The 23,609-nt window shown below is 39.8% G+C and overlaps 3 protein-coding genes across 3 annotated transcripts; 1 reads left to right on the forward strand and 2 right to left on the reverse strand.

Moving 5' to 3' along the window:
• Positions 1 to 1,009: 1,009 nt before the first annotated feature.
• pdap1 (PDGFA associated protein 1) lies at positions 1,010 to 4,905 on the reverse strand. The gene is made up of 6 exons (XM_023348564.1): positions 4,766 to 4,905; positions 4,379 to 4,470; positions 3,462 to 3,566; positions 2,907 to 3,028; positions 2,485 to 2,636; positions 1,010 to 1,470 (listed from the first exon to the last, which is right to left on the reverse strand). Exons 1-6 carry the CDS (start codon positions 4,776 to 4,778, stop codon positions 1,406 to 1,408), a joined length of 549 nt encoding a protein of 182 aa, XP_023204332.1. The 5' UTR covers positions 4,779 to 4,905; the 3' UTR covers positions 1,010 to 1,405.
• Positions 4,906 to 5,287: 382 nt separating this feature from the next.
• Positions 5,288 to 7,873, forward strand: bud31 (BUD31 homolog). The gene is made up of 4 exons (XM_005808812.3): positions 5,288 to 5,494; positions 6,404 to 6,526; positions 7,089 to 7,255; positions 7,384 to 7,873. Exons 1-4 carry the CDS (start codon positions 5,401 to 5,403, stop codon positions 7,432 to 7,434), a joined length of 435 nt encoding a protein of 144 aa, XP_005808869.1. The 5' UTR covers positions 5,288 to 5,400; the 3' UTR covers positions 7,435 to 7,873.
• Positions 7,874 to 10,537: 2,664 nt separating this feature from the next.
• Positions 10,538 to 22,061, reverse strand: smcr8 (Smith-Magenis syndrome chromosome region, candidate 8). Its single transcript, XM_014472438.2, has 3 exons — positions 20,844 to 22,061; positions 16,655 to 18,421; positions 10,538 to 14,086 (listed from the first exon to the last, which is right to left on the reverse strand). The coding sequence occupies exons 1-3, from the start codon at positions 21,494 to 21,496 to the stop codon at positions 13,624 to 13,626; spliced, it is 2,883 nt and encodes a 960-aa protein (XP_014327924.2). The 5' UTR covers positions 21,497 to 22,061; the 3' UTR covers positions 10,538 to 13,623.
• Between the last annotated feature and the right edge of the window lie 1,548 nt (positions 22,062 to 23,609).

Genomic DNA, 23,609 nt, shown 5'->3' on the forward strand with positions numbered 1-23,609 from the left:
CTGAGGCCTCCGACTCCAATTTTCAGCTTTTAATGTTGACAGGTCTTCTTGAAATCCATCCTGTGTTCTTAAATACAGTCTAGATATAGTTCTGAAACCCTACAGTAAAATAACCTAAACTTTTATTTCACAGGTAAAATCAAAGTGCTTCACAGAACGCATAGGAAAAGCGCATCAAAACATAAATTAAAATGCGTAATCGTGTTTGAAGAATTTGGTGACAAAAAGTAGTAGCTACTCAAAATAACTCCTGTTCCATTGCATAATGTAAAATGCACATGGAAGTTTGTTTATGGGAGAATAATGTTTTATGTAAATAAGGAAACGGTGTATACTGTTCAGAGAGAGAAGTATCAAAGCATAAGGGAAAAGTGCAGCAGAAACAGAAAACAGGGAACGCTGTAGATGTATAATAGAGCACTGAGAAGGAAAACCTTTGTAAGAGTTTTGAGAGAGTTTCTCAATGTGTGAATTGAACACATTGAGCTTCAAGAGCCAGCACACAGATTTATGAAGGACATGTGCTAAACCTGTCGCATCGCTAATCTTAAGCTACTTCTGAACCTGAGACGACGGTCTTTCTTGGCAGAACAAAAGCCGATTTTCATTCACCAGGACTTTTCAAAAATCCCTGAAACATCTATTCATTAAACATTTGAGTATATTTTAGGGTAAAGTCATTACATTGTACCCCAAAACATACCCAAATTTTCCCATAAATAAGAAAAGTGACACTTTTATCAATTTAATAGTTTTAAAACAAAACTCACCATACAGATTTTTATGTGCAGTCCTTCGTAGATTATATTGTTCCAAAGTAAACGCTTACGATATTGACTCATCCTATTTTCCTATCAGGAGCTCCGACACGGACTCTCGCACCTCAGGCTGGGAAAGACGGTTTTAAACCAGATCAGGTCTGATTCCAGTCTGAAGATGGGAACAACACTGCAGGCTGACAACACAGTGTTCGCTGATGAACGAGCAAACCATGAATAGACACGCTTTGACCGGTTTCATATAATTCATCTTAAATTTGTTTTAATGAGTCAGTTATATACAATGTAAGATCAAAAAAAAAAAAACAAGACATAGTGGCAAAGCTCACTTAGCAAAGTTGGAATTGTACAATGATAAGTATACCGTGATTAACATTGAGGGGTTCATTCAAAGTGCACGTGAAGATCAATGTATTCTCATTTGTAGCTTTTATCCCCAGGAGGGAGTCCGCGCCGTTACTCCATGCCAAATACGCCCAATCCCCTCGTCTCCTCAATCATTTTTACAACTGTTCATAGTGACAGTGTCGTCAAATACTCTTCAATGATCTTCCGTTAAAAATAGTCAAATGTATATTGCGCCAGTCCATGAATGAGTGAAAAAGCCGTCTGATAAAGACTCGGCATCATTTCAGAGAGAGGGAGTTCACCCCTCTGGCTGCTGCTGCCGCCGCCACCGCTGCTTCTTTTGCTGTAGGAGAAAAGGGTAAAGATAGACAATCAGATCTAGAGGATAGGACATGTACACAGTGGCTGTCAGTGAGGCTCTTTTCAGATGGTCGGCTATCTTTTGGCTTCCAAACAACTTAATTTATCCATCTTCTGCTGCCTCATATTTTAGATTAAGTTGGCAAATATAAATATTTTAAATTTTAACAAATCCCTTTGCATTCAGTGTTTTTTATTTTATTTATTTGTTCTGTTATGAAAGCAAGCATTCTTATTTTTGTGTAAAATTGTAATAAAACAGTTTTTATTTAACACAAAAACAAATGAACACTGCACACACTTTGTTTTCCCATAATTGTATAGTCCCACATGCTTACATGTGATTGGCTACCAATCAAAACGAAGCTCTGCCAAAAGGAGGGCGGAGCCACTGAGAGTGAGAGCTGAGCAGCCAAAGGAAAAGAGCCGGTTCTTCGGATTGACTACAAAGTATCGGCTCTTAGAGACAATTCTTTGTGAGATCTGGAGAAAACGCTGATAAGGTAAAATTCTTGTCAGAAGTTTTAGATGCTACAGTACTGCATGTAAACCAGCAGGTGTGGCAAAAATTTTTTGCAATGGTAAAAATCTGTTCTGAAACAAATGTATCAATAGTAACCGTAATAAAATGGAGTCCACACCCTCTGTTGGATCTTGGGAAAGTGTTCTTACCAGGGTTCTCCGGTCAATCAGACCCAATTTCCTAAATTTTGGATTATCGCGACTGGCCGATATTTACATGTGACACCGATTTTATCTACGGCCGTAAAGGTCTGAAAATCAGCCACTGTCCCAGAGGTTTAGCTAATTTACTCATTGTACACCAAAAAACTTTTCATTAACATTCGACCGCACTACCTTGTGTACAGATAAAACAAGCTGATATTACTTAACAAGTATTGTTTAATGTTTTTCAATACAATTAGATTTAAACGGTGTTTTGTGGCCTTATAATACCTGACTGTAAGTTATACCAAAAAAAAAAAAAGAGGCTTACCTTTTTTCTCTTCTTCTTTCTTTTTTGCTGCCTCCTCTCTTTGTTTCCTGATGATGGCAAGGCGGGCGAGGTCTGCTTTGGCCTGGTCCGTCTTCCCGGCCAGGTGCATCTTCATGTACCGCTCCTTCGCTTTCTGCTTCTCAATCTCTTCTCTGTTTATGAGAAAATCCAACACTCGATATTTATGAATGGGATTATATAACTTCAGCATTTAAATGTTTCTTTTTTTGTGTAACTTTTTTTCGCATTGAACAACACCAAATCACAAACTGCTGAAGGTGGAAGATGCGGCATTTTTGTGGAGATACTTGTCAAAATATGCTAACAACGTGCTTTACCAAGTCCATGACTGGAAATATGCCATTGTGGATGTTATGTAAAAATCCTTTTTGTTGACAGGGAAAGAGCCAGAAATCACAAACCTCTCTCTCCTTGATAATTGCTTCGGTTCATCCAGTTCAATCTGTGTCACCTTCTTAGACTTCTGAGCCACTCTGTTGGGATTCTCGATTTCTATCAATCCCTCCACTCCAGCTCTCTTTCTCTACAGAAATAAACAAATCAAGGGGAAAAAGACAATAATTAACTTACAAGAATATAATTAAGATGTAAATATTTGAAAGAAATAAGGAATTAAGATCTTAAGAAAATTAAAATTATAAAGTAGTCCTGAAGTGAGGATTAAATGATTTCATGACTTCACCTCAGTACCCCAGATATTCACCGATATTCTAAAGATGCTGCTAAGGGCTGTCGACACAAATGTAGAGGTTTATGTCGCCACCATATGGTCAGAAACGCAGATATTTCACATGTAATTTTTGAAGTAAAGCTACTCTAAGATGGTGCCCTGAGGAACTCCATAAGTTATCTTTGGTCAAGCAGTTTTATAAATGCCTTGAACCAAACCTGAATACAGTACGATTGGCTGATACTTTAAACTGTGTGTGGATGGTGGAAGGGGGACAATGTAATACCAGGGAATCGTCGTCGTCGCTGTCCTCTGAGTCAGATCCCGGTAGCTTCTCTTCTGCTGTGTCTTTAGGAGATGCTCCTTCTTCCCCTTCCTCCTCTTGTTCATGCTGTGACATGAAAACAACATAAAGCAGAGGTAGGATACACTCATTAGCATGTTACAAAAAGAACCAGGTTAAGAACACAAGACACAACTCAAAATGCCCCACACTGGTGATCATGATCATACCAATATCAAGTATTTTTTGATGCAGTTATGTCACCCTCAGCTGTTTTTGCTGTTGATTATTTATTAGGGTAAAAAGAAATACCACTCATCAGTTTTTTCTATTGTTGTTAGCAATAGAAATGTACATGTGAATACGCCCAAGGCGGAAGTTTGCAGGATTCTTGTGGGCGTCTTTGTGTCACTTTTAAGCTCTGTGAGTTCTGACTCATCTGTCTGCTACGTTTTTCAGTCAGTTATATTTCTAAACAGTAAAGACTCAAATAGAGGAAATATTAAACATTTAGAGATATGAAAGGTTAATTAAGAACGCATTCTTTGTCCTTTAGAGTTGGGCTCATGACTGCAATATGGCTTATTTTTCTTTCTTTTCCAATTCAATTTGATCATTTTGACATTAATAATATGCTGAATATTCACGTTTTTTCATGTTTGAATAGATAAAACAAGGACCTTTTTGTCATGCTGCAGATGACACATTATACCCATACTTGGCTCCTTAATGTGTTTTAGATCCTTGTTTGAAATAAATACTAAATTAAACGTGCTCGTTTAAAAAAAAAAAGTATTTAGAAACAACTAATGATAGTTTACTTCAGGGGAGGGAAATTATTGTTACGTTGTGTGATTAGAAATACAGAGCTCACTGTGTGTGTGAGTAAGTAATAATCTGGTGTACCCTCCTAAACCTACCTTTTTCCTCTCCTTTTCTGCTTTCATCTGAGCATCTATCTCCTCGGGGCTTGTGTACGTGCGCATGCGACCTTTGTGGCCACCTTTTTTGCCTGAAACAAAACGAAACATTACATCATTCGTCTCACACACACAGCTGAATACATTGTATACATCTGAAGAGCCTAACAGTGAGCAGACGACTAATATAAGACAAAGAAAACCTTAAAACATCTTTTAATAGCTACGTCTCCATTTGAAGCTAAATTAAAAGAGCAGTTAACCGGGACACCGGTGGGTGTACTAAAACAGCGCGTCGCTGGTATCGTTTTCCCTTCTGGACGAGCACAAAAGGTGAACAAAAACAGGTTTCAAAACCAACGTAACATGTGTAGGCACTGTTCTCACCTCCTTTTGGCATTTTGTAAAACTACGTCGCTGTCACAACTTATCTAAGAGGAAAATACTAACAAAAAACATAAATGTTAAGGCAACAGCACAAACTGACAGCTGGCTAAACTAAGAGGCGAAGAGCTGAAGCAGCTCTTTGGGGCTGAACCATCTGCCTGACGGAAAATATTTTGTCCAAGAATTTTGTAAAGATACAGAAGGCAATTTTTGTTGCCATAAAACAAACAGAAAGGTCGCACATAATTTTAATATAAATAAAATTACATATTTTTGTGTGTAAAAACCAAATATGATGACTTGCGTATTTTACTGTACGGCAATTTACAGGAGCGCTAAAGTGATGCAATAGGCCAGGAAAGAAATCAAACCTTAAGTTTGCGTTATCGTACAAAAGTATTCACGGACAAAACACAGGTTTAAATAAACTCTAAAATGTTATTGATAAAAAGATTATATTAAAATTGGTAACCTCCAGCTATAGGGAAATATGTTATTCTTAACTTAGCGATGTCGTCATCAGTTCCCGAGATTACGTAAAAATTGCGCGCCTGCCACGGGCTCGGAGCTGATACTTGAAGATCGAAAACACCATAAGCTTCTGTTTTGCTTTAGTTTGGTTCAAAACAGACAAAATGCCCAAGGTAAAGAGGAGCAGAAAGCCACCTCCAGATGGATGGGAGCTCATTGAGCCCACTTTGGATGAGCTGGATCAGAAAATGAGAGAGGGTAGGTCCGTTTTCATACGGATGTTTAACGAACGAAATAGCAGGAGAATAGGATCCAGGAAGCCATTGAGATAAAGCGTAATGAAATATCTTTACCTGAGCGTATGATTTTTATGTTACCTCCCACCTAATGTTTTAGTAGTGCGCCTTGGGTATTCAGATTAAGATAGTCTTGCAGTATATTTGGAAAGAACTGCCAACATGAGCTTCTAACATTAAAGCTACCAATAATATCGGTCTCTAAAAATGGTCTACTCTCCTTAGATGCACTTTGTCAACTATAGAACAAACACTTCATAGTGTTCTTTTTATTAAATAAATTGTTATTTGATAAAGATAAAAATCTGTCCTCCAAAACACAAGGTACAGCACGTATGCCTCTAGTGACGTCACATAAGGCATAACGTCTCTGACCAGACATCTAATAAGAATAAGAACAATCAATTTCATTTAAAATGCCCTTTATATCTCCAATTGAAATCTCAAAGGGCACATTCCCATGCTGAATTATCTATTTATTATCTATTTAGTACGTCCATCTGTATTTGTTGTTTGTTTGTTTGTTTCTTTCTCTTTTTACTATGTTTTTCTATTAAATACCCCTCTATGAGAATATGTGGATTTCAGGGAGGTTTCCTAACAGTAAAACACTGGGAAGTGGTTTGTGAAGGGAACCAAGTCGAATAGGAATGATAAGATTTTGTTTTCAAAGATCTAAAGAAATAATTTGATGCCAAGTTGTTACAACTTGGCTTAAAAAAAAATCCACCATATTTTACCAAGCAGGTTCCAATATTTTTCCTTGTATTCCAGCAATTACTTTGCTGTACTTTTGGTTAATATACAGTATCGGGATAATGTATCCCAATATCTTCATACTTATTTTCTTCATCTGCTCTCTGTGTCCCAGCTGAAACAGACCCTCATGAGGGGAAGAGGAAGGTGGAGTCCCTGTGGCCGATCTTCAGGCTGCACCATCAGCGCAGTCGGTACATCTACGATCTCTTCTACAAAAGAAAAGCCATCAGCAGAGGTACAGAGATGCTTAACACTATAATCTCATTGTTGTTTCGCTCTCCTTTTTTGACCGCTTTAGTGGTTTTAAGTGTGTCTGTAAACTTTAAAACTATAACTTCAAGTCAGAGTTCCTGCTGTAATTTCTAGATTTGTTTTCCATACTGTTACCTATTCGCTTCCCCATTAATCCATGCATATGTCAGTTTTAATTATTCATCCATCCATTTGTGTTTATTGATCAATTTGTCGATTCATCCAACCTTTCATCTACCCACTTGCTATCCCTTGGATTACCCATCCAGTGTTTCCACCCATTAGATTTTTCATCCATGCACAAATCTGCTTATCCACAAATTTATTCAGTCACATTTGAAGCCTGACTCTTTCAGGAATATGAAATTTTATATTTAGAATTGAAAACGGGTGCAGAAAGCAATAAAATGCCGACAAAAAGATGGGCAGGAACCCTCTGTAAGATAAATGTGTTGGTTTCTCTGCACACGAACCAGAACGACTCAGTTTATCAAATATATCTTTCATTAATTAATTTGTTTTTTCAATTGTTTGTTTTGTGGCAGAGTTATACGACTACTGCATAAAGGAAGGATACGCAGACAAGAACCTGATAGCCAAGTGGAAGAAGCAGGGCTACGAGAACCTGTGCTGCCTGCGCTGCATCCAAACCCGAGACACCAACTTTGGAACTAACTGCATCTGCAGAGTCCCCAAGAGCAAGCTGGAAGTCGTAAGTCTGACAAAGCCATTTTACTGTGTGTGTGTGTGTGTGTGTGTGTGTGTGTGTGTGTGTGTGTGTGTGTGTGTGTGCTACAGAGAGCGGTCCGACCCGATGTTAAGACGGTCTGTGTTCTGCAGGGAAGGATCATCGAGTGCACTCACTGTGGATGCAGAGGATGCTCCGGCTGAGCGACGCGTACGTTTGCCTCGAGGACTCGTCCGGTTTTCACAGTACGAGCATGGAGTAATTTTTTTTTTAATTTTATTATCATTATTATTTCATCTGCGTCAGAAACGCATCGTTACCTTCACCGTCAGCCGCCCTTACGTGGGATCAATGTTCTGTGTTTAAAGGCGATGGGAGAACACAGCGACCGGGGGCCTTTTTTTTTTTTTTATTATCAGTTTTTTCTGTTTGTGCTTTTTATTCTTGAAAGTTATGGACTGTTTCTGAGTCAGACCTGTCATTCCAGATAGCCATGCTCGCTGCGAAGGTCGGTTCTAACGCGTTGATTTTCATTTAATGTAGATTGAAGAAAGTTTTTTTTTGTTGTTGTTGTTTTTGGATGGAAATCCTGATGTCTGTCATTACTATAGTATGATTTTTAAATAAAACATTTCAGCCATGTCCTGTTGTTTTGTGCTTTTTGTTGGCATTTTATCACAGTTGATGATTTTAGCTGTTATTTAAGCATATTAAAAGAATCAGAAGTGAGAAAGGTAGAGCATTTCAACAAGGCAGAGTTTCAATCTTCATTAATTGAAATGAATCAGGTTTTTAAATATATATTCTTTTACTGTTGATGCTAAATGTCACCACCACATGTAGTTTATTAGGCCACAAGAAAAACAAACAAGTTCGGTCCAGGTTGGGTCTTCCTGCTTCCTTACTGAATATGATGTGTAAAGACATCAAAACCTTCTATATGTATGTATATCAACTAATAATAATAATATGTAACTTCGCTACATATAGTAATTGGTTGATATAACCCAGAACTATTTGGGCAGAAGACCACCAGGTTATCTGCATACACAAGATGGTGTCACAGCTAAATAATTCATAGGTTTATTAGCGTATAACTGGAATAAAACTAGAGTCAAAATGTCCCAATAAACATGAAACTATAAATGTAGTTCTTCAGCTAAACAAGAGGAGGCAGTGTTTAGTTTAAAACATGGATGTCTGAACCTTTCCCAACCAGGGGGCCACAAAGTTCGTTAAAAAATAGGTGGGGGCCACAAAAACATTTATCTCTTTTCTTATGAAAAATGTAAAAACAATTCTATTGTACAAACTAAATGCACAAGATGTTAATGGCCTGATTTCTGTGTAAAAAAGTATCTGTAGATCATTTCAGATTTATTTTAGGTTACAAGAAAGGAGGCCTTGTTTGATTGTTTATAAAAACTTTCTTATTTATTAGCCCAGTTTCATAAATGTTTAAATGTTTTTCACTGGTGCTATCTGCTACCAAACTAAAATGAAAATAAAAAAATGTGGTTATTAAGAGATAAATAGCTTCTGTTAAGTTTTTAGTTTTAAGACTAATTTTGCTTTCCTTTTTTTCTTCTTTTTTGTTGATTAGTGAAAATTTCACTTTGTTTTTTTTTTTTCAACAGTTTGGTGGGAAACATCGATGCTATTGACTCTGTTGAAATAAACGTTTTCTGCCGTATCAAGTGTTGACCCAGTGGAACTAAATACAAACAAAGATCAAATATTTCAGGTTTTGTTTGCTAAAAATAATGGAAAACCAAATATAATTTTTTCTTTCCAATTCACAGGTCTGCACTGTGTGTTGATCTGTCTCAGTGACGTCACAATCTACATCAGGGCCGGGAGATAAGTTCATATATTTATTATTAACGGGCTGCCAGTACCACACTACGTGACCCATAATTTACCACAACAGCTACTTACAGTGTAACTGAGGGTTTGTGGGCAGGGGCGTGTCTGGACTTTTTTTCCTGATTAGAACAATCTGTGAAATAATGTAAAAATAAATACGAGCATTCATCAAATTCTGTTGTCACTGTTTTTGTTATTTTAGTATTTTACCGGGGGGGGATTGTATTTGAGAAAAAGTGGGAAAAGCTGGGTCTAAATCACTGCATATCAAATCAAATCCAACTTTATTTGTATAAGGTGAAACTACAACAATGTGAAAGGTGTTAAATATTATTCTTAGGATCATTTAATACTTTCTTAACAGGTAGTTTTATTTGATACATTCTGGCACAACCAGCTCTTTGATGATATTTATGATCTTGATGTCCCTGATTCTAAGGACACTACTGAATTAAAAGAGTAATTATAATCTGAAAGTGGACTGAAAAGCAAACACTAAAAAACAATCTGTATCCTGAATAAACTCTGAAGCTCTCAGAAAGCCAGGAGAAAAACTGACAAAACATAAGAGTTTGGTTTCTAGGCAGCATAAAGGGACATAAAAGTGACTTCTGTTCATCATGTGGTGGTGACATTTAGTTTAAAATGGCTTCCATACACAGTCTGACTTCGAACCATTTACATGATCGATATAAAACCTGCAGGGAAGTTGAGATGAAAGTGCATCAACTCCTCCTCTTAGCATCACCGATCGATTAAAACCCGAACCAGCATCTCCTCCTTCTCATCGCTCATAAATCAGAGTGGAAGATTCGGTTTTTGGCCATTAACTACTGAGGCAAACTGTAGTTTAAATCGCAAGCTGCTGCGCACCGAGTCGCCCACACGCCTCCTTAGCGCAGCAGCGCGCTGTGAGGACGGATCATATTGTTGCAGACTTGTTTTCACGTCAAAACACCTTCACATCCGCTGCTCCCGCAGGGCAATTAGAAGTGTTTCGCAGATGATGAGCATTTATTATTCATGGCACCTCAGATGCTCGCACATCCGTCATCGCTGAGGAGAAAGTCACACACACACACACACACACACGAGGCTGTTAGTTTTACTGGAGGGGAAGTTTCATCTGAACACACATGTTTGAGTGGCTATCTTTGTGGGGACTTTCCATTGACTTCCATTCATTTCTACAGCCTAAACCTTACCCTTACCCTAACCTTAACCTAAACTCAATTCACACCTTAGTCCTAAATCTGACCCCTGACCCCAAAACAGTGTTTCCCCTTGTGGAAACCAGGCTTGGGTTCCCACAAGGAACAGTGGGTCCCCACAACGTCGTATGTGTCAGGAAAATGATCCCCACAAAGTATTAGAAACAAACACACACACACACACCGAGCAGCAGCAGGCAAAAAAAAACAAAAACAAAGGCAAACAGGACGACGTTCACTTCATGCTTTATTCAAATTCAAATTCCTCTCAGGGCTGAACCTGCAGTTTGATGAGATACAAAAAGCAGACATAATACAGCAACATAAGGACACAGCGGCATGGCTTCTCAGATTACATTCAGGGTGTGCTATTTTTTGTTTTGTTTTGTTCTTTGTAGGTTTTTTTTTTTTTTTTGCATGACTAGGACAAAACCCAATACATCAGGCGTATCTCTTCATCACATGCTGCACCGATCCACTTAAGTAGTAGTCCAAAGCCTTGCTTGTAGTGACCTTTAAACTTTAAACTCTGACCATGCAGTCATGTAGTTACCACCCCACAGAATCACAGACGGCACAAAACGCAAAGATAAGCCACTTTTAAAAGTTAAATCCTAAACTGTGAGCGTTTATCCTGCAGTGGGCCACCAGGAGATGCATTAATTAATTGGCCAGAGATTGGAATCTCCCCCCGGCAGGGCTCAGTGGTCAGCAGATCAAACGCACTAAAAATAATAATACTAAAACCTCGCCTTATTAAGTTTAATCTTTTTTTTTTTTTAAATCACAAATGATTAGCATTATGGAAATAACATGGCTCAATAAATTAGAATATCCTTGAAAAGTTAAATGTATCCAATTCTAGGAGGCGGTAAAATGGAGCAAAAAAATTCAAATTTTAAACTCTTTTCCCCTGTTTATTTTGATGATTGTGGCTTGTAGCGGATAATTAAAAATATAATTTATATATAGCATAAAATATTGAGGAAATGTCACATTGTGACTTTCAAAATGTTGACCTGATGGTCATTGACGATACGTCCCACAGAAGCCTATAACCATGGACATTGATGGAAAGTTGAGTGGAAGAAAAAACTGACTAAATTAAAAACATGTGCAAAAGCAACAGGGAAAAGCACATGTGGAAAAATCCGCTGCAGATGTCAAGGCCCAAGTCCAAAGTGAAAGCAGCCGGCGCAATGATGCAGTAATTCACGCAGAAAGAGCTCCATCTAAATTGGTGCATTTAAAAATGACATATTTTAAAGTAGGCTGCGCATTTGTATATGTACATACAAAATGACTATATTTTTGTTGGTCTGATGTGACATCAAAAATTTTGAGAGAAGTCGTATTTGGGGGTTTTAAAGCCATAGTCATCAAAATCAACAGCCATAAAAACCTGAGAAAAATTACTGTTTTACATTTTTTATTAAATTCGTGACTGGCTGATATTCTCATTTATTAAGATGCACCAATATGAATTTAATCAGGATAAAACTGGGTTACTCCTTCATTTTCTGGCAGATTTCAAATCAAATAACCTGCAGCACATATTTTCCCTCTTTAACAAAAGAAATGCAAAAGAAAAAATTACAAACAGCTGATTTGAAAGAAAACCAAAAATCGGTATCAGCCAGTAAAAGGCTGATCGGTGCATCTGTAGTTAATAAAGTCGAGCAGGTGTCCTGAATTAAACTTCTGTTGGCACAAGAAATAAAAGTTTATTGTTAAGAGCATTTAAAGAGTAGTTGCTTTCAGTAAACTGTATTGTAACAAAAATTAAATATTATCAACACAGTGATCACTCTGACACAAGACTGTCATGCTGACAACACGTCACTCTCACAACTTTAAGACAACAGTGAAGTTCAATACATTTAGATTAAATAGCTTAAAATTCTCCTGTTTAATAGTCAAGAAAATGGTCACAACTATTTGATCGGTAACGTTTCTCCTGACCGACAGGATTCAGTTCTCCACCACCTCGGACATCGTAACCCTGGAATCAAAAGCTTAAATTTACGTAGAAACGGTCGTACAACGTGTTGCCGTTTGTAACAAAATGGACGCTTGTCCGTTTCTGAAGGAATGTGGGCTGTAAAAAAAAACAAAAAAAGAAAAAGAAATATTGGCGAGTGAAGGTAAAATCATAGAATAAGGGACAGATGGATGGTTCCAAAGAGAAGGGCTAGTTTCTAAAACCAGCTGCCCCCGTTTCACGAACACAGCGTCTGCTCTCGGCCAACAGAAAATGTCAGCATACGTGGCGCTGCGGTGCTGAAAAACATGTTTACATGTAGTGCGGAGGGTATAAAAGCTGTCAACACATATGCGCTGCCGTTTGGGAAGTTACAGGGCAAAAAATTTGCAGCATTTTATTCCTTTTACTTAGCTTGTCATAAATACAACATTGGGCGCTCATTTTTCAAAGTCATATTTGCACCATGTTATTCATATACTTAAAAATGTCAGAGTTCCACATTAAATATTTAAGCTGGAGCCAAACTAAACATTTAACCTTCAAAATAATATCTAGTTAGCAAGCTAGCAATATAGCAAATATTTAGCTGGCTAAATATCTATGTACTTAACTTTATTGCTAGATATTTAGTTTGGAAAATAAATAATTTGCTTGAAAATTAAATATTTAGTTTGGAAAATAAATATTTTTGTTTGAAGCTAGATATTTAGCTTCAAAGCTTGTTACTTAATTTGGCACTAAATGTTTAGTTAGCTAAATAGCTAAATCGAACCACGTTTTTAGCTTCGCAGCTAAATATTTAACTTGAAAGCTAAATATTTAGTTTGTGAACTACATATTTAGTTTTAACCTGACATTTATAAATGTAGGAATAACATGGTGAAGATATTGACTTTGAAAAAGGAACAACCACATTTTTAAAATCTATGACAGGCTAAATAGGCCAAATTATTGCTGTTCATTTTTTGCCCTACATGTAACTTTGCAACAGGTGCCCCATAAAGACATAGGCAGTCGAACTAGACGCTACAGTTCTTTGCCAGTTTTGTTTTGACTTCAACATGTATTCGCCAGTGTTCATCTGCTCCAATATGGAAGTGTTAAGAGTCGGCAGAGAGATTCAGCTCTGGTTTCTCTGCCACCAGAGGAAGGTGTGAGATCACAGAGATGCACAGTGAGGCAGACAGAGATTAACATGGAGAAAAACTAATCAGTGCAGAGATTTTGACCTTATTTAGATCACTCCTGGTCCGAATGAACCCAAAGTATCAGCGGTGATTTCCACTGTGAGGTGTTGGAAAGGATCCAGCTCCGCCCTTCCCCTCGCGGAATCAGATTTTATATAAAACGCTGGTGACGTAGTTAAAACTAAAACAGGGTATAGCTGCGCAGTAGTCGCTGTTAGCGGGCTGCAGGTACCGCTGAGCGATGAGCCGGCTGAGGTAGAGCAGGATCTGGCCGTCCTCCTCGTCCAGCCCCAGCTGCTCCTGCAGGAAGCCCCGCCGCCGGGCCTCCACCGCCTCGGGCCCCTCCGTGGGGCTGACCGGCAGGTGAAGGTGGTGCGTGAAGGTGAGCAGGAACGCCTTGGCCACCAGGCGGCAGAGCGCGCTCTGCAGGTGGAGGAAGTAGGTGGAGCCGCGGCGGATGTAGGTGCGGTGGTCGGCCACGTTGGCGAGGAGCTGGCCGCGGTACTGAGGGCAGCGCAGGGTCTTCATGTCGGCGTCCAGGATGGAGATGTAGCGGCTGTAGCGGGACAGGGAGTAGAGGGCGCTGGAGCCGGCGGGAGAAGCAACCCTGAGGGAGGAAACGACGATCACATCTACAATTTAACACTGCATTTAATCATCATGGGAGTATAAGTCATCAATTTAGAGCTGATAGTGACATAAACTTGTACAACTCATTTTTTTTATTAAAGTATCAATAATAATAAATGTACATATATGTGAATAAGTTGCTGCCTACGGGGCAATTAAAAAAAAAAAGAAACAAAAAACTGTGCAATATTTCATCATTTAATATATCTGAACCAAAGAGCCACTTCTGTTAGTCTGTGTCTAGAACCGCCTGTGGGCTGCAGGTCTGAGGCATTTTGGTAGCAAGTTTTCTATCATTCTTTAAAGAAAAATTATAATAACTCGTCATCAGTTTATGGGGTGGATGGGGGTTCCTATTTAGGTCCCGCAACGACAATTTAGCTGACCTTAATATTTCCCGTGTTTTGTTTTGGTCATTATTATTACACTTATTGTTGAGATGTGTGTGATAGGTGTGTCTATCAGACGTTTATAGCAGTAAGGAATAAATCGCGTCCCGTATTGAACCAATACGGGACGGAGACAACAACAACCGCCTGTCATTGTAGCCTAGCTTAAGCTAACCTGAATATTTACAACTCTCTTGTTGATACACTGACATTACTCACCTACTCATCTGTCTTTCAACCATTTTGAAAAACTTTTCTTCATCTTTCCAACATCTTTATCCCTCCCCCTCTTCTGTTTTGTGCCCCGGAGCCCCGGGTGTCTGAAGGTTATCCTTGAACTCTTTTCACACTAAGTTACCAAAACTAGCATTTTTTTTTTATAACGTGATGTGTACTTTAAAGCTTATGCACACAAAAAATACTAAAACAATTAGAATTCTGATTAAATTTCTTACAGAAATCAAAATTAAATGGATGCAACAAACTTTACACACAGGATCCTCTTCTTATGCTCAAAAAGTCGAGCTTCTGTTTGCAGAAAGAGTAGAAAAGAAACGTTCCTGGACAGATGTGCATGAAAAGCCGCAGGACTGTCGGCGTGAGTCACTGAGGGCTGAGTCAGAGCAGATGAGTAAGTGTGGCGTAAGGTGTGATTGAAGCGAGATGATGATGTCATCGGCTTCAGATTTAACACTTGCAAAGCCCTCAAAAATTCAAGTTCTCTTTCAGGTAAATCGTGACTGCTTTTGTTTCATGTTCTGCAGCAAATGTTGCCATAAAAAGATTTTATAGCCATTGAATATTTTCACATTTTCTCACATATTTCCACAGACCTGAGTGTATTCGAATGGATCTGCATGTGGTAAATTTAGACAAATTGAGCTTTTTTAGCCAAATCTTTGCAAAAAACAAGTCAAGCTCAGATTCACAATTGAGTTTAGGCTGGATTTTGACGAGGCCATTCCAGCACTTCAATCTTCGTTTTTCTACTATTTGAATTGCAGAATTGCAGAGTCGTGCTGGAAGGCGAACGCCTTCCTCAGTCTCTAGTAGGTTTTTTTATCCTCTCCATCCCTGCTGGAGAATTCAATTCCCGGCAGCATGACGCTGTCCTTATGATATCAGTGCACAGTGCATGTGTTTGCCAAACTTTCCCACAAACAGCATTAGCTTCTTGGCAGAGGCCCCTTTGAAAACCAACAGACAACGCTACAAAATGTGGAAACAAACTTTAGAATCTGTTCTAAAAGTTTTAGCAAATTATTTGTCTTTGCTTCACTATTTACCATTCATTAATTATTATATTTGTTTAGCATAATGCTGTCTCATACCTTCTGATTTTAGTTAGGGGGGTTTTGGCAGCAGTGAGCTCCACAGCAGGGCTCTGCTTCATGGTTGCTATGCTAGCGTGAGGAGCTGAGCAGCTGGATAAATCTGACTAGCAACCAATCAGAAAGATGAGCATGGCAAGCAGCATTTCAATAAGTTATTTAAACTATTATTTTGTAATGATTGAAAAACAGATTTGATTTTTCTGATTTAAAAAAATGAATGAAATGTATTAGATTTTTTTTTTCTCATTTTCCCTGCAGCTTTTTGAGGCCTCCCCAGCGCCCCCTGGTGGAATCCACTTTGAAAAACATTGTCATAGTGGAAGTGGTGCTTAGAGTGAAGTGCAGTAGTTTTCCACCACATGTTGTGTTTTGCACGCAGGTGTTTTCTTCCGCACGTTTGCTGCGTTCCCTGTTTTGTGTTTGTTGGGGGAAACTGAAGACAGGATTTCTTCAGCAAGGAATTTCTTCTTGCCACTCTTCCATAACAAGAGTAAAAACACACAAGAGGGGTAGTTTAACTATGGATTGGTTGACTTCTGAAGACAATTTGTTGTAGTGAGTCCTTTGGGAAGTATCATAATAAAAGGCTCTGGATACAAATTCATGCCCTATTTACGACTTATTAGCAAACAATATGAAAACCATGCATCGTATTCCTTTCACTGCACAGTTATATTCCATTTTATTTTATATCAAGTTGAAAAGTGACAAAATGTGTAAAGGTTCCTTGTTTATAAATATTTTACAAGGCACTGTACATCTTAAAATACTAAAAATCCGTAAAAGGGTTAAGATGTGATTTGATACTGCAGTGATTCTTACCTTTGCAGCCCAATAAGTTTCCACCTGTGAAGGTCGATGAGGGTGAAGGGACAGGACAGCCAGGGTTGGACCCTCTCTCCACTCTTGCCAGGGTTGGGTACGAAAAGCGCCAGAGCAGACACGAGGCGGCGGACTCTCCCCTCATCCGCCCCGAGCACCACCAGCGTCCTGCCGCTCAGCAGACACCACAGGGCTTGCATTGCAAAGGAGTACTGGCGCACGAACCTCAAAGCGCCTTGCCCGGCTTTTTTCCTCTGACGGAGGGTCACCGACCCCCCGTAGCCGAGCGGCGAGGCGGCCCGGTCGGAGCCCGTGGAAGCACTCATGGTACAGTCCGACCCATCCTCTATGGAGCTACGTGAAGCTGCATCTCCAAAGACGCCAACGGGAAGCTCCAGCCCTGCTGGTGGACCTTCTGAGCACGGGGAACCCACTCTGTACTCATCCTGGATGGGGTGAAGGGCGTGGGGCTCCTGGTTGACCACCAGAACCTTAGAGGGGTTCAGTGTAGAGTTTGGACTCAGGCACGGCACAGCGTCAGGGTCAGCTGCCTCATAGAGGAAACCCTCTTGGGCCCTACAGCAAGCTGTATCCATGGGAACCAGTAGCTCCGAGTGCGTTCCCACCTCACACTCGTCATCCTTTCTGGCCTCCAGTTCGGACACGACTTCCAGCAAAGACATGGGGGTCTGGTCTTGTTCAGTACCACAGTCATCCTCCCCAGCAGTGGTCTCCATGTCCTCGCTACTGCTTTCCCTCTCTGGGTAGGTGTTTTGGTCAGGTTCTGGTGTCAAGTCAGAGTCCGGATCAGGACCTTCTGTATTTATACTTGCAAGACTCTCTTGCTTCTCAGTTTGATCTGTTCCACTTTTATCGCTGCTGAAGCTTTCTTTGGTCCCTTCTGAGCTCCCCTGTGTCTCCAAGGTCTGGTCTGAGGGAGAGGACTCCAGATGGCTTCCCAGAAGTCCAAGCTCCTGAGTAGTGGCGGCTTCACAAGCCAGGCCTAGCGGACCTTGATGTTTTAATCCATCAAGCTCAAGAGCCTCTGACCCCAGGACAATATGAGGTGGATTTAAGTGCATGTAGTTGTCTATGGCATGATTCACAGCGCAGAATGGTCTCAGTGTCTCGGCTTCATCCTGAACATCATCAATGAGATCTGCCTCAAACAGGAAGTTGACCATTTTCTGCTTCCTGCGCAGCGCCTTGTCCAGGCGGCGAGTGTAGAGGTAACACAGGTCGCCGCGGAAACTCCTCTCCGTCTCCTTCAGAAGCTCTACGGTGGCCTCGTAGAAATTCTCCTCACACAGTTCTTGCAAGGTCTTCAGGCGTTTGTCAAAACACTTTGCAGACTTGGCTTTGATCAGCTGTGGCGTGTATGATGGCCTGCGTTTATTACCCTCATCATCATCTTCATCCACCTCTTCTTCCCCTCTGTTATCATCAGATTGAATCTCGTCGCCTTCTCCTTTGGGGACCCTTTGGCTGTAACCACGGGGATTTGCCAGCTTGGCGTATTTGTCCAACAGCTCCTCGCACTCTCTCAAGCACTCGGTCATGCACTTCTGGCACGAGACGGCGTGCGGATCCCGTCGTGGTCGCCAATGGTAGGCACTGATCTGCTTCAGCAGGTCTCTGTGCTCGTAAATGCTCTTCTCCACGTTCGCCAGCTCATTGGCCTTTTCTACAGCATGGGCAGAGTAAACACACTGAGGCCCCGCCTCTCTCTGCAGGCCCTCCTCCCGCTGCAGCACAGAGTGGGTGTACCTGAGCAGAACAAAACAGATGCAGTGATAGGCATGGAATGGCACGGTTCTAAAAATACCAGTGGTAGTCTGCTGACTGATTGTTGGTTATGCCTGCAAAAGGTATGATCAACCTTCAGTAAGTTGGTTATACCTTTTGGACATAACATCTTATCCTACAAACTAACAACCGGGCTTTGGTGTACACAGGAAGGCTTGGTCATCTCAGTGCAAGGATGGTGCCCAGCTCCTGTGGCGATAACCCCGTATCATCACCCTGCTATCCCCGTGTTTGACATTGATTATTTATTTGTTTATAAATTTGTATTTTAGATTTATATAAAGGTTTACAAGTATGTAAAGTTTTGTGTGTATATCTGTGTTAGGATGTATCTGTGTCTACGGTGTGTACTGTTACTCTCTGTGCACTGTGAGCTTCTGTAAGCAAGGACAAATTCTTTGTATGTGTGAACATACTTGGCAAATAAAGCTCGATTCTGACAGTTGGTATGAGTTTGGGTTTTCGCCATTTAACACGGGCCATTATGATCCGACTGGTCTGCTTTGGTTGTGTTTGTTCAGCGAACATTGGTCAGGAAGTTTTGTGGTTCGTTTAAAAATGAAACATTGGACATCTAAGCAGTGGTGCAGTTAATTTTTTAGCAGTCTTTCTGCAGCCCTTCCGTACCAGCCATACTAACTCATAATCATTCTAATGTGAACTCTAATAGTTCATAACTGAGTGGTTTTCAGTAAAGTACATATAAGCAGTCTGTCTCATATCTACAGGCTTACAGAGTTATCTTAGAGACAAGATTTGCTTATCTCATTTACAGATTGTTTTTTTTTACAGTTTCTTTAATTACCTAACCTCAACCTCTAACCCTGGGAGCTGATATGAGGCATTGTGGAATGTTTTCCGCATGCGAATAATCTTTCAGGGATCAATAATGATGGACTCCATTGTTTGGAAATTACCTAATAGCCTTTTGCAGATTAGTGCTGCAATAACTGCTTCTGCCAAGTAACTCCATTGACCCTTCCTTTTCTACATTGTGTTGATGCACCTCTACAGATTAAAAACTAGTAGGCTGGCAATGAAAGGCAGCTGAAACCTGTGCTCGTCATGGAGACACTTGTGAATATGCAGCGTTGTATTTGCTTTACCGCTTCTGGATTTTTGCCTATTTTTTTTTTTTTTGTTTGAACAAAGACGACAACGGAACGTGTTTTTGTTTTTGTAGGTATTCGCTTCATCTTAAAACCTTGTAGAGAAAGCACATCATTACTGTTCTATCCTCACAGAAAACCTCAGAAGAAAGATTACTAAAGTTAGTGTAAATTAAAAAGAAATAGACCACCTAATGGCAACAATTCTCAAAAATCCAGGCTCATATTCATAAGCGGACCAAACAGCGAGTCAATCCTGAACCAGCTGATGCCTGAAATCAACACGATGTGAACGAAATTGAAGCTTGGATATAAAAAAAAAAAAAACTGGGAAATGCTCTAGAATTTGGTGAGTTTTGTGATTTTACTCTTGGCCAACCAACAAAATTTTCTGTTTCCAGCAAGAATAATAAAAATTCACAACAGAACTAGGATCAGCCTTGTTAACTTCAACTTGTGCAAAGCTCCACGGCTAAACAAGATGGGAGTTTTCGTAAATGTTCCGTAGCTGAATGTGCCAAGACGAGTACGCCTCTACAAATAAATTATTAAACACGTAAAACACAGATAGCAGGACAAGTGTTGTTGTAAAACCCAGTTAAGAGCTTTGAAAACCAAAATAGCTATATAAGGGTACGTAGATTAGATGGCGGACAAGTAGATAATCTAATTTATTTTTTTACCTGTGTCAACTTTAGTTGGCCATAACTTTGATTTATACTAACATTATGGTGTTGGGAATTGGTGATGTTTCCATAATATTCTCACAATAATGATGAGCTAAAAGACAGTTTATTACATATATATCTCCTAAGTTCTTTAAAATCTATTTGAAAGTTTTAGACAAATCCTGAATTTCAGGCATGAGTACAAAAATCTACAACTTTTTTACCTGTGTTTACTGCGTTCAGAAAGTACATTTAAACGTCTCCTGAAAACTGAAGACTCAAGAGACGGATTTATGTCATAAGATGTGTCAGAAAGTGGAATTGTTTCTCTTTCCAAGCTGTGAGATTTATTATAAAAATTTGACAAGGTGATAAATGGTGCAAATGTTATAAATTCAGGTAAGATGGATTTAGCTTGCAGAGGTCACTGCTACGAAGTTTCAGAAGAATCTGAGGTGGCCAAGCAACTGACTACCCCTAATCTCACTGATATGACACAAAGTAACCCTCATCACTGGTTGCTCTGACCCTTTGACCTCATCTAAAAATCCAATTTAGACCTTTGAACAAGACGTTTACAAGTAAAATTTGAAATAAAGCTCTTACTCCAGGTCCTGGAGCTTCCTCTGGAGTTCCTTGGCAAATGCTCTTCTGTTGCCGGCCTTCAGACACTCCGAGGCCTGCGAGAAGCGGAGGGACAGCTCCTGAAACTGGAGCATGATTTTCTTCTCGTCTGCTGCTACATACGCCATGCAGAACGGCCGCACGAAGCCCCTCGCCTCCAGGTCGTACAGGGTGAAGTGATGGACGTATGCGAACGCTCCCTCCTTCGAGTCTCCCAGGACAACCCTGGAGTCCTCCACAAAGCTGAGCCTCGGGTAGCCGCTGCCAGGCGGATGCCCCACGAAGGAGGCCTGGTAGTCCACGGACATGATCCGCAGGGAGAAGTAGTTGAGGTCGAAGGTGCCACAGACTTTGGGATCACCTGGGATGGTGAGGAGAGGCTGGGGGCCCACCTGCTCTGAGAACTCCGAGATGAGGATGAAGTCTTTGGTGAACTTGGCGTAGGAGGTTTTGGCCCAGGGATTGGAGTCTGCCAGCGGGTAGAGGGGTATGGAGAACTCCTCCGGGAGACCCAGAGGGTCTTGAGTTGTCTGCCCATATTCATCCTCTTTAGTGAAAGCTACCACATCTGGGGAGCCTATCATAGTGTTATTACTGAGGGAGGCATGGGAAGCAGCAGAAGCACAAACAGTCATAGAAAAGCTGTGTGTGGACAGCAGGGAGAGAGTCCATTCAGACTGGCCATCATCACACTGTAGTAAAACCTCCAATAAGGTTAAGCTGCTCCAAAGAACCTATTCTAATCTCCAAATTAACTCAACATCTGCAAGAAGAACTCCGCTAATTAAAAATACAAATGAACAACTCGACAAAAAAATGTATACCATCCAGCGCCTTGGCTGACAAAAGCCCTCCTCAGGAATCACAGTGTCCGAGGAGCCTGCAGAGCCTTCATGTTACGGCCGCCTCGGAGGGGAGCGTCCGTCCTCCTCTTCTTCATGTGGGGCTGCCGTCCCTCCGCTCTCTGGATCACAGTCCGGCGCGTGGTTCAAACGACATCGTTTACGGAGAAAAACGCTACATCTGCCGTTCACGTCCAGAGACAGCCGCCATGATTACCCAGCTGGACGCTGCCTGGTCACGTGACCAAAACTCCGCCCATCGAGGGAAAACTAACTCCGCCCAAAACGGAAATGTTGATTTATTTATTTATTTTAACTCAACAAATTCAGAAATATTAATTTCCCGTGTAGTTACTTATAATAATATAAAAATGTACACTTTTTTGTTGAAGAATTTTTTTTTTGCGTTTTTATTGCATTTTATTAGCAAAAAGACATGGTGTAAATAATTTACACCCCTCTTAATCATTAATAGAAATATATTTGTTAGTTTCAAAGCAATTAAATTCCTCTTGTATTTGATGAGGAACTTTTGTTTGCATGTTTTCAATGTTTTGTTTTGGGTTTTTTTTTTACAAATAATCTTTGGTGGTGAGCTAAAAAAGTCTTTGAGACTGGAAGCAAATTCTGGACTTCAACAAAAACGTTAATATTACTTACATTTTAAAGAAATATGTTGGTAAAAATTAAAAGATTACTTTAAACTTAAATCTGTCTGATGTGTTATTATTCTGGACTTCAAACTGAGGAAAGCGTTCAAGTGTAAATAAGGATTAAGGCTAACCTATTTACTAATAGGAACTAAGAGAAAAACAAAATCAAGCCAAGATATTCAGCAGGACCTGATGAAGAAATCACAACCCATTTAATTTTTTAGATCACTCTTCCAGCTAAATTTGTAAAACCTTTAAAACTGTGGCAAACAATGAGTTTGTCTGAGTTAATAAACTCAGAAACTTCTATTAACTTTCTTTGCTCCCATATTTTTTGGATTTCAAAGTGACTTGTGTTTTTTTTTTTTTTATTTGTTGTCGTGCAGAAAAATATCCTGAGTGGTTCATAGGTCAGCAGTAAGTGGCTGAACAGAGTGAGCATGAACAATCAAATAAGAACAGGTTAAAAATAAATCAGTCTGGAGGTTTCTGTACTTCACAATATTTACTTCAGCTGCTTAATATTAACAGAAATAATCTTTAAAATAGAAAAACAACTCTATTTCCACTTTGTTTTCCACTAAAGAAAAAAAAAACTAAGAGCTAAGGGACCCATACTGTAAGCGATACAACTGTATGAAAATGAAAATAAATGTGGTTGAGCCAACCATCAACCACACAGCATAATTTTTTTTAAATGAAAGGAACTTACTTGACATTTCCTCTTGACAGGCAGAAGTTACAAAGTAATGATGTTTGAGCATTTTAGAGGTTAGAAGTGGCAAAACCAGAACTTCTCCTACACAAATAACACAACATACAGCTTCAAATGTGCAATGCAAATCTGCTCATTTGTCATGTTACGCTATTCCTAAAAGTGTGCAACAAATGGAGGATTAAAATCTTGAGCATACTGTTATGAAAAAATTTATATAGAAATAATTTTTAAACATTCAAACATGTTTTAACATTTTTTCATGTTTTAAACATTCATATGACATACTTTAAGTCTGATAATATGACAGACACAGCTGAATACACTCTGTGTGCTACGTGTTCCATCAAAGGTTAAACAATGTTTTATTGCAATGTACTACGGATTTGAATACATTGTTTCCCATGAAAAACAATAATAACCCAATATACAGTGAAGGAGTACATCAGCAGAAAATTAAAATGCAAATTTTGTTTGTTATCCCGTTTCATACACGGTGGCCGCTGCAAAAGACAACTACCAAAGTGCTTAGTCCTTG

The sequence above is a fragment of the Xiphophorus maculatus genome, chromosome 16 (genome assembly GCF_002775205.1).
Source record: "Xiphophorus maculatus strain JP 163 A chromosome 16, X_maculatus-5.0-male, whole genome shotgun sequence".
Lineage (NCBI taxonomy): Eukaryota > Metazoa > Chordata > Actinopteri > Cyprinodontiformes > Poeciliidae > Xiphophorus > Xiphophorus maculatus.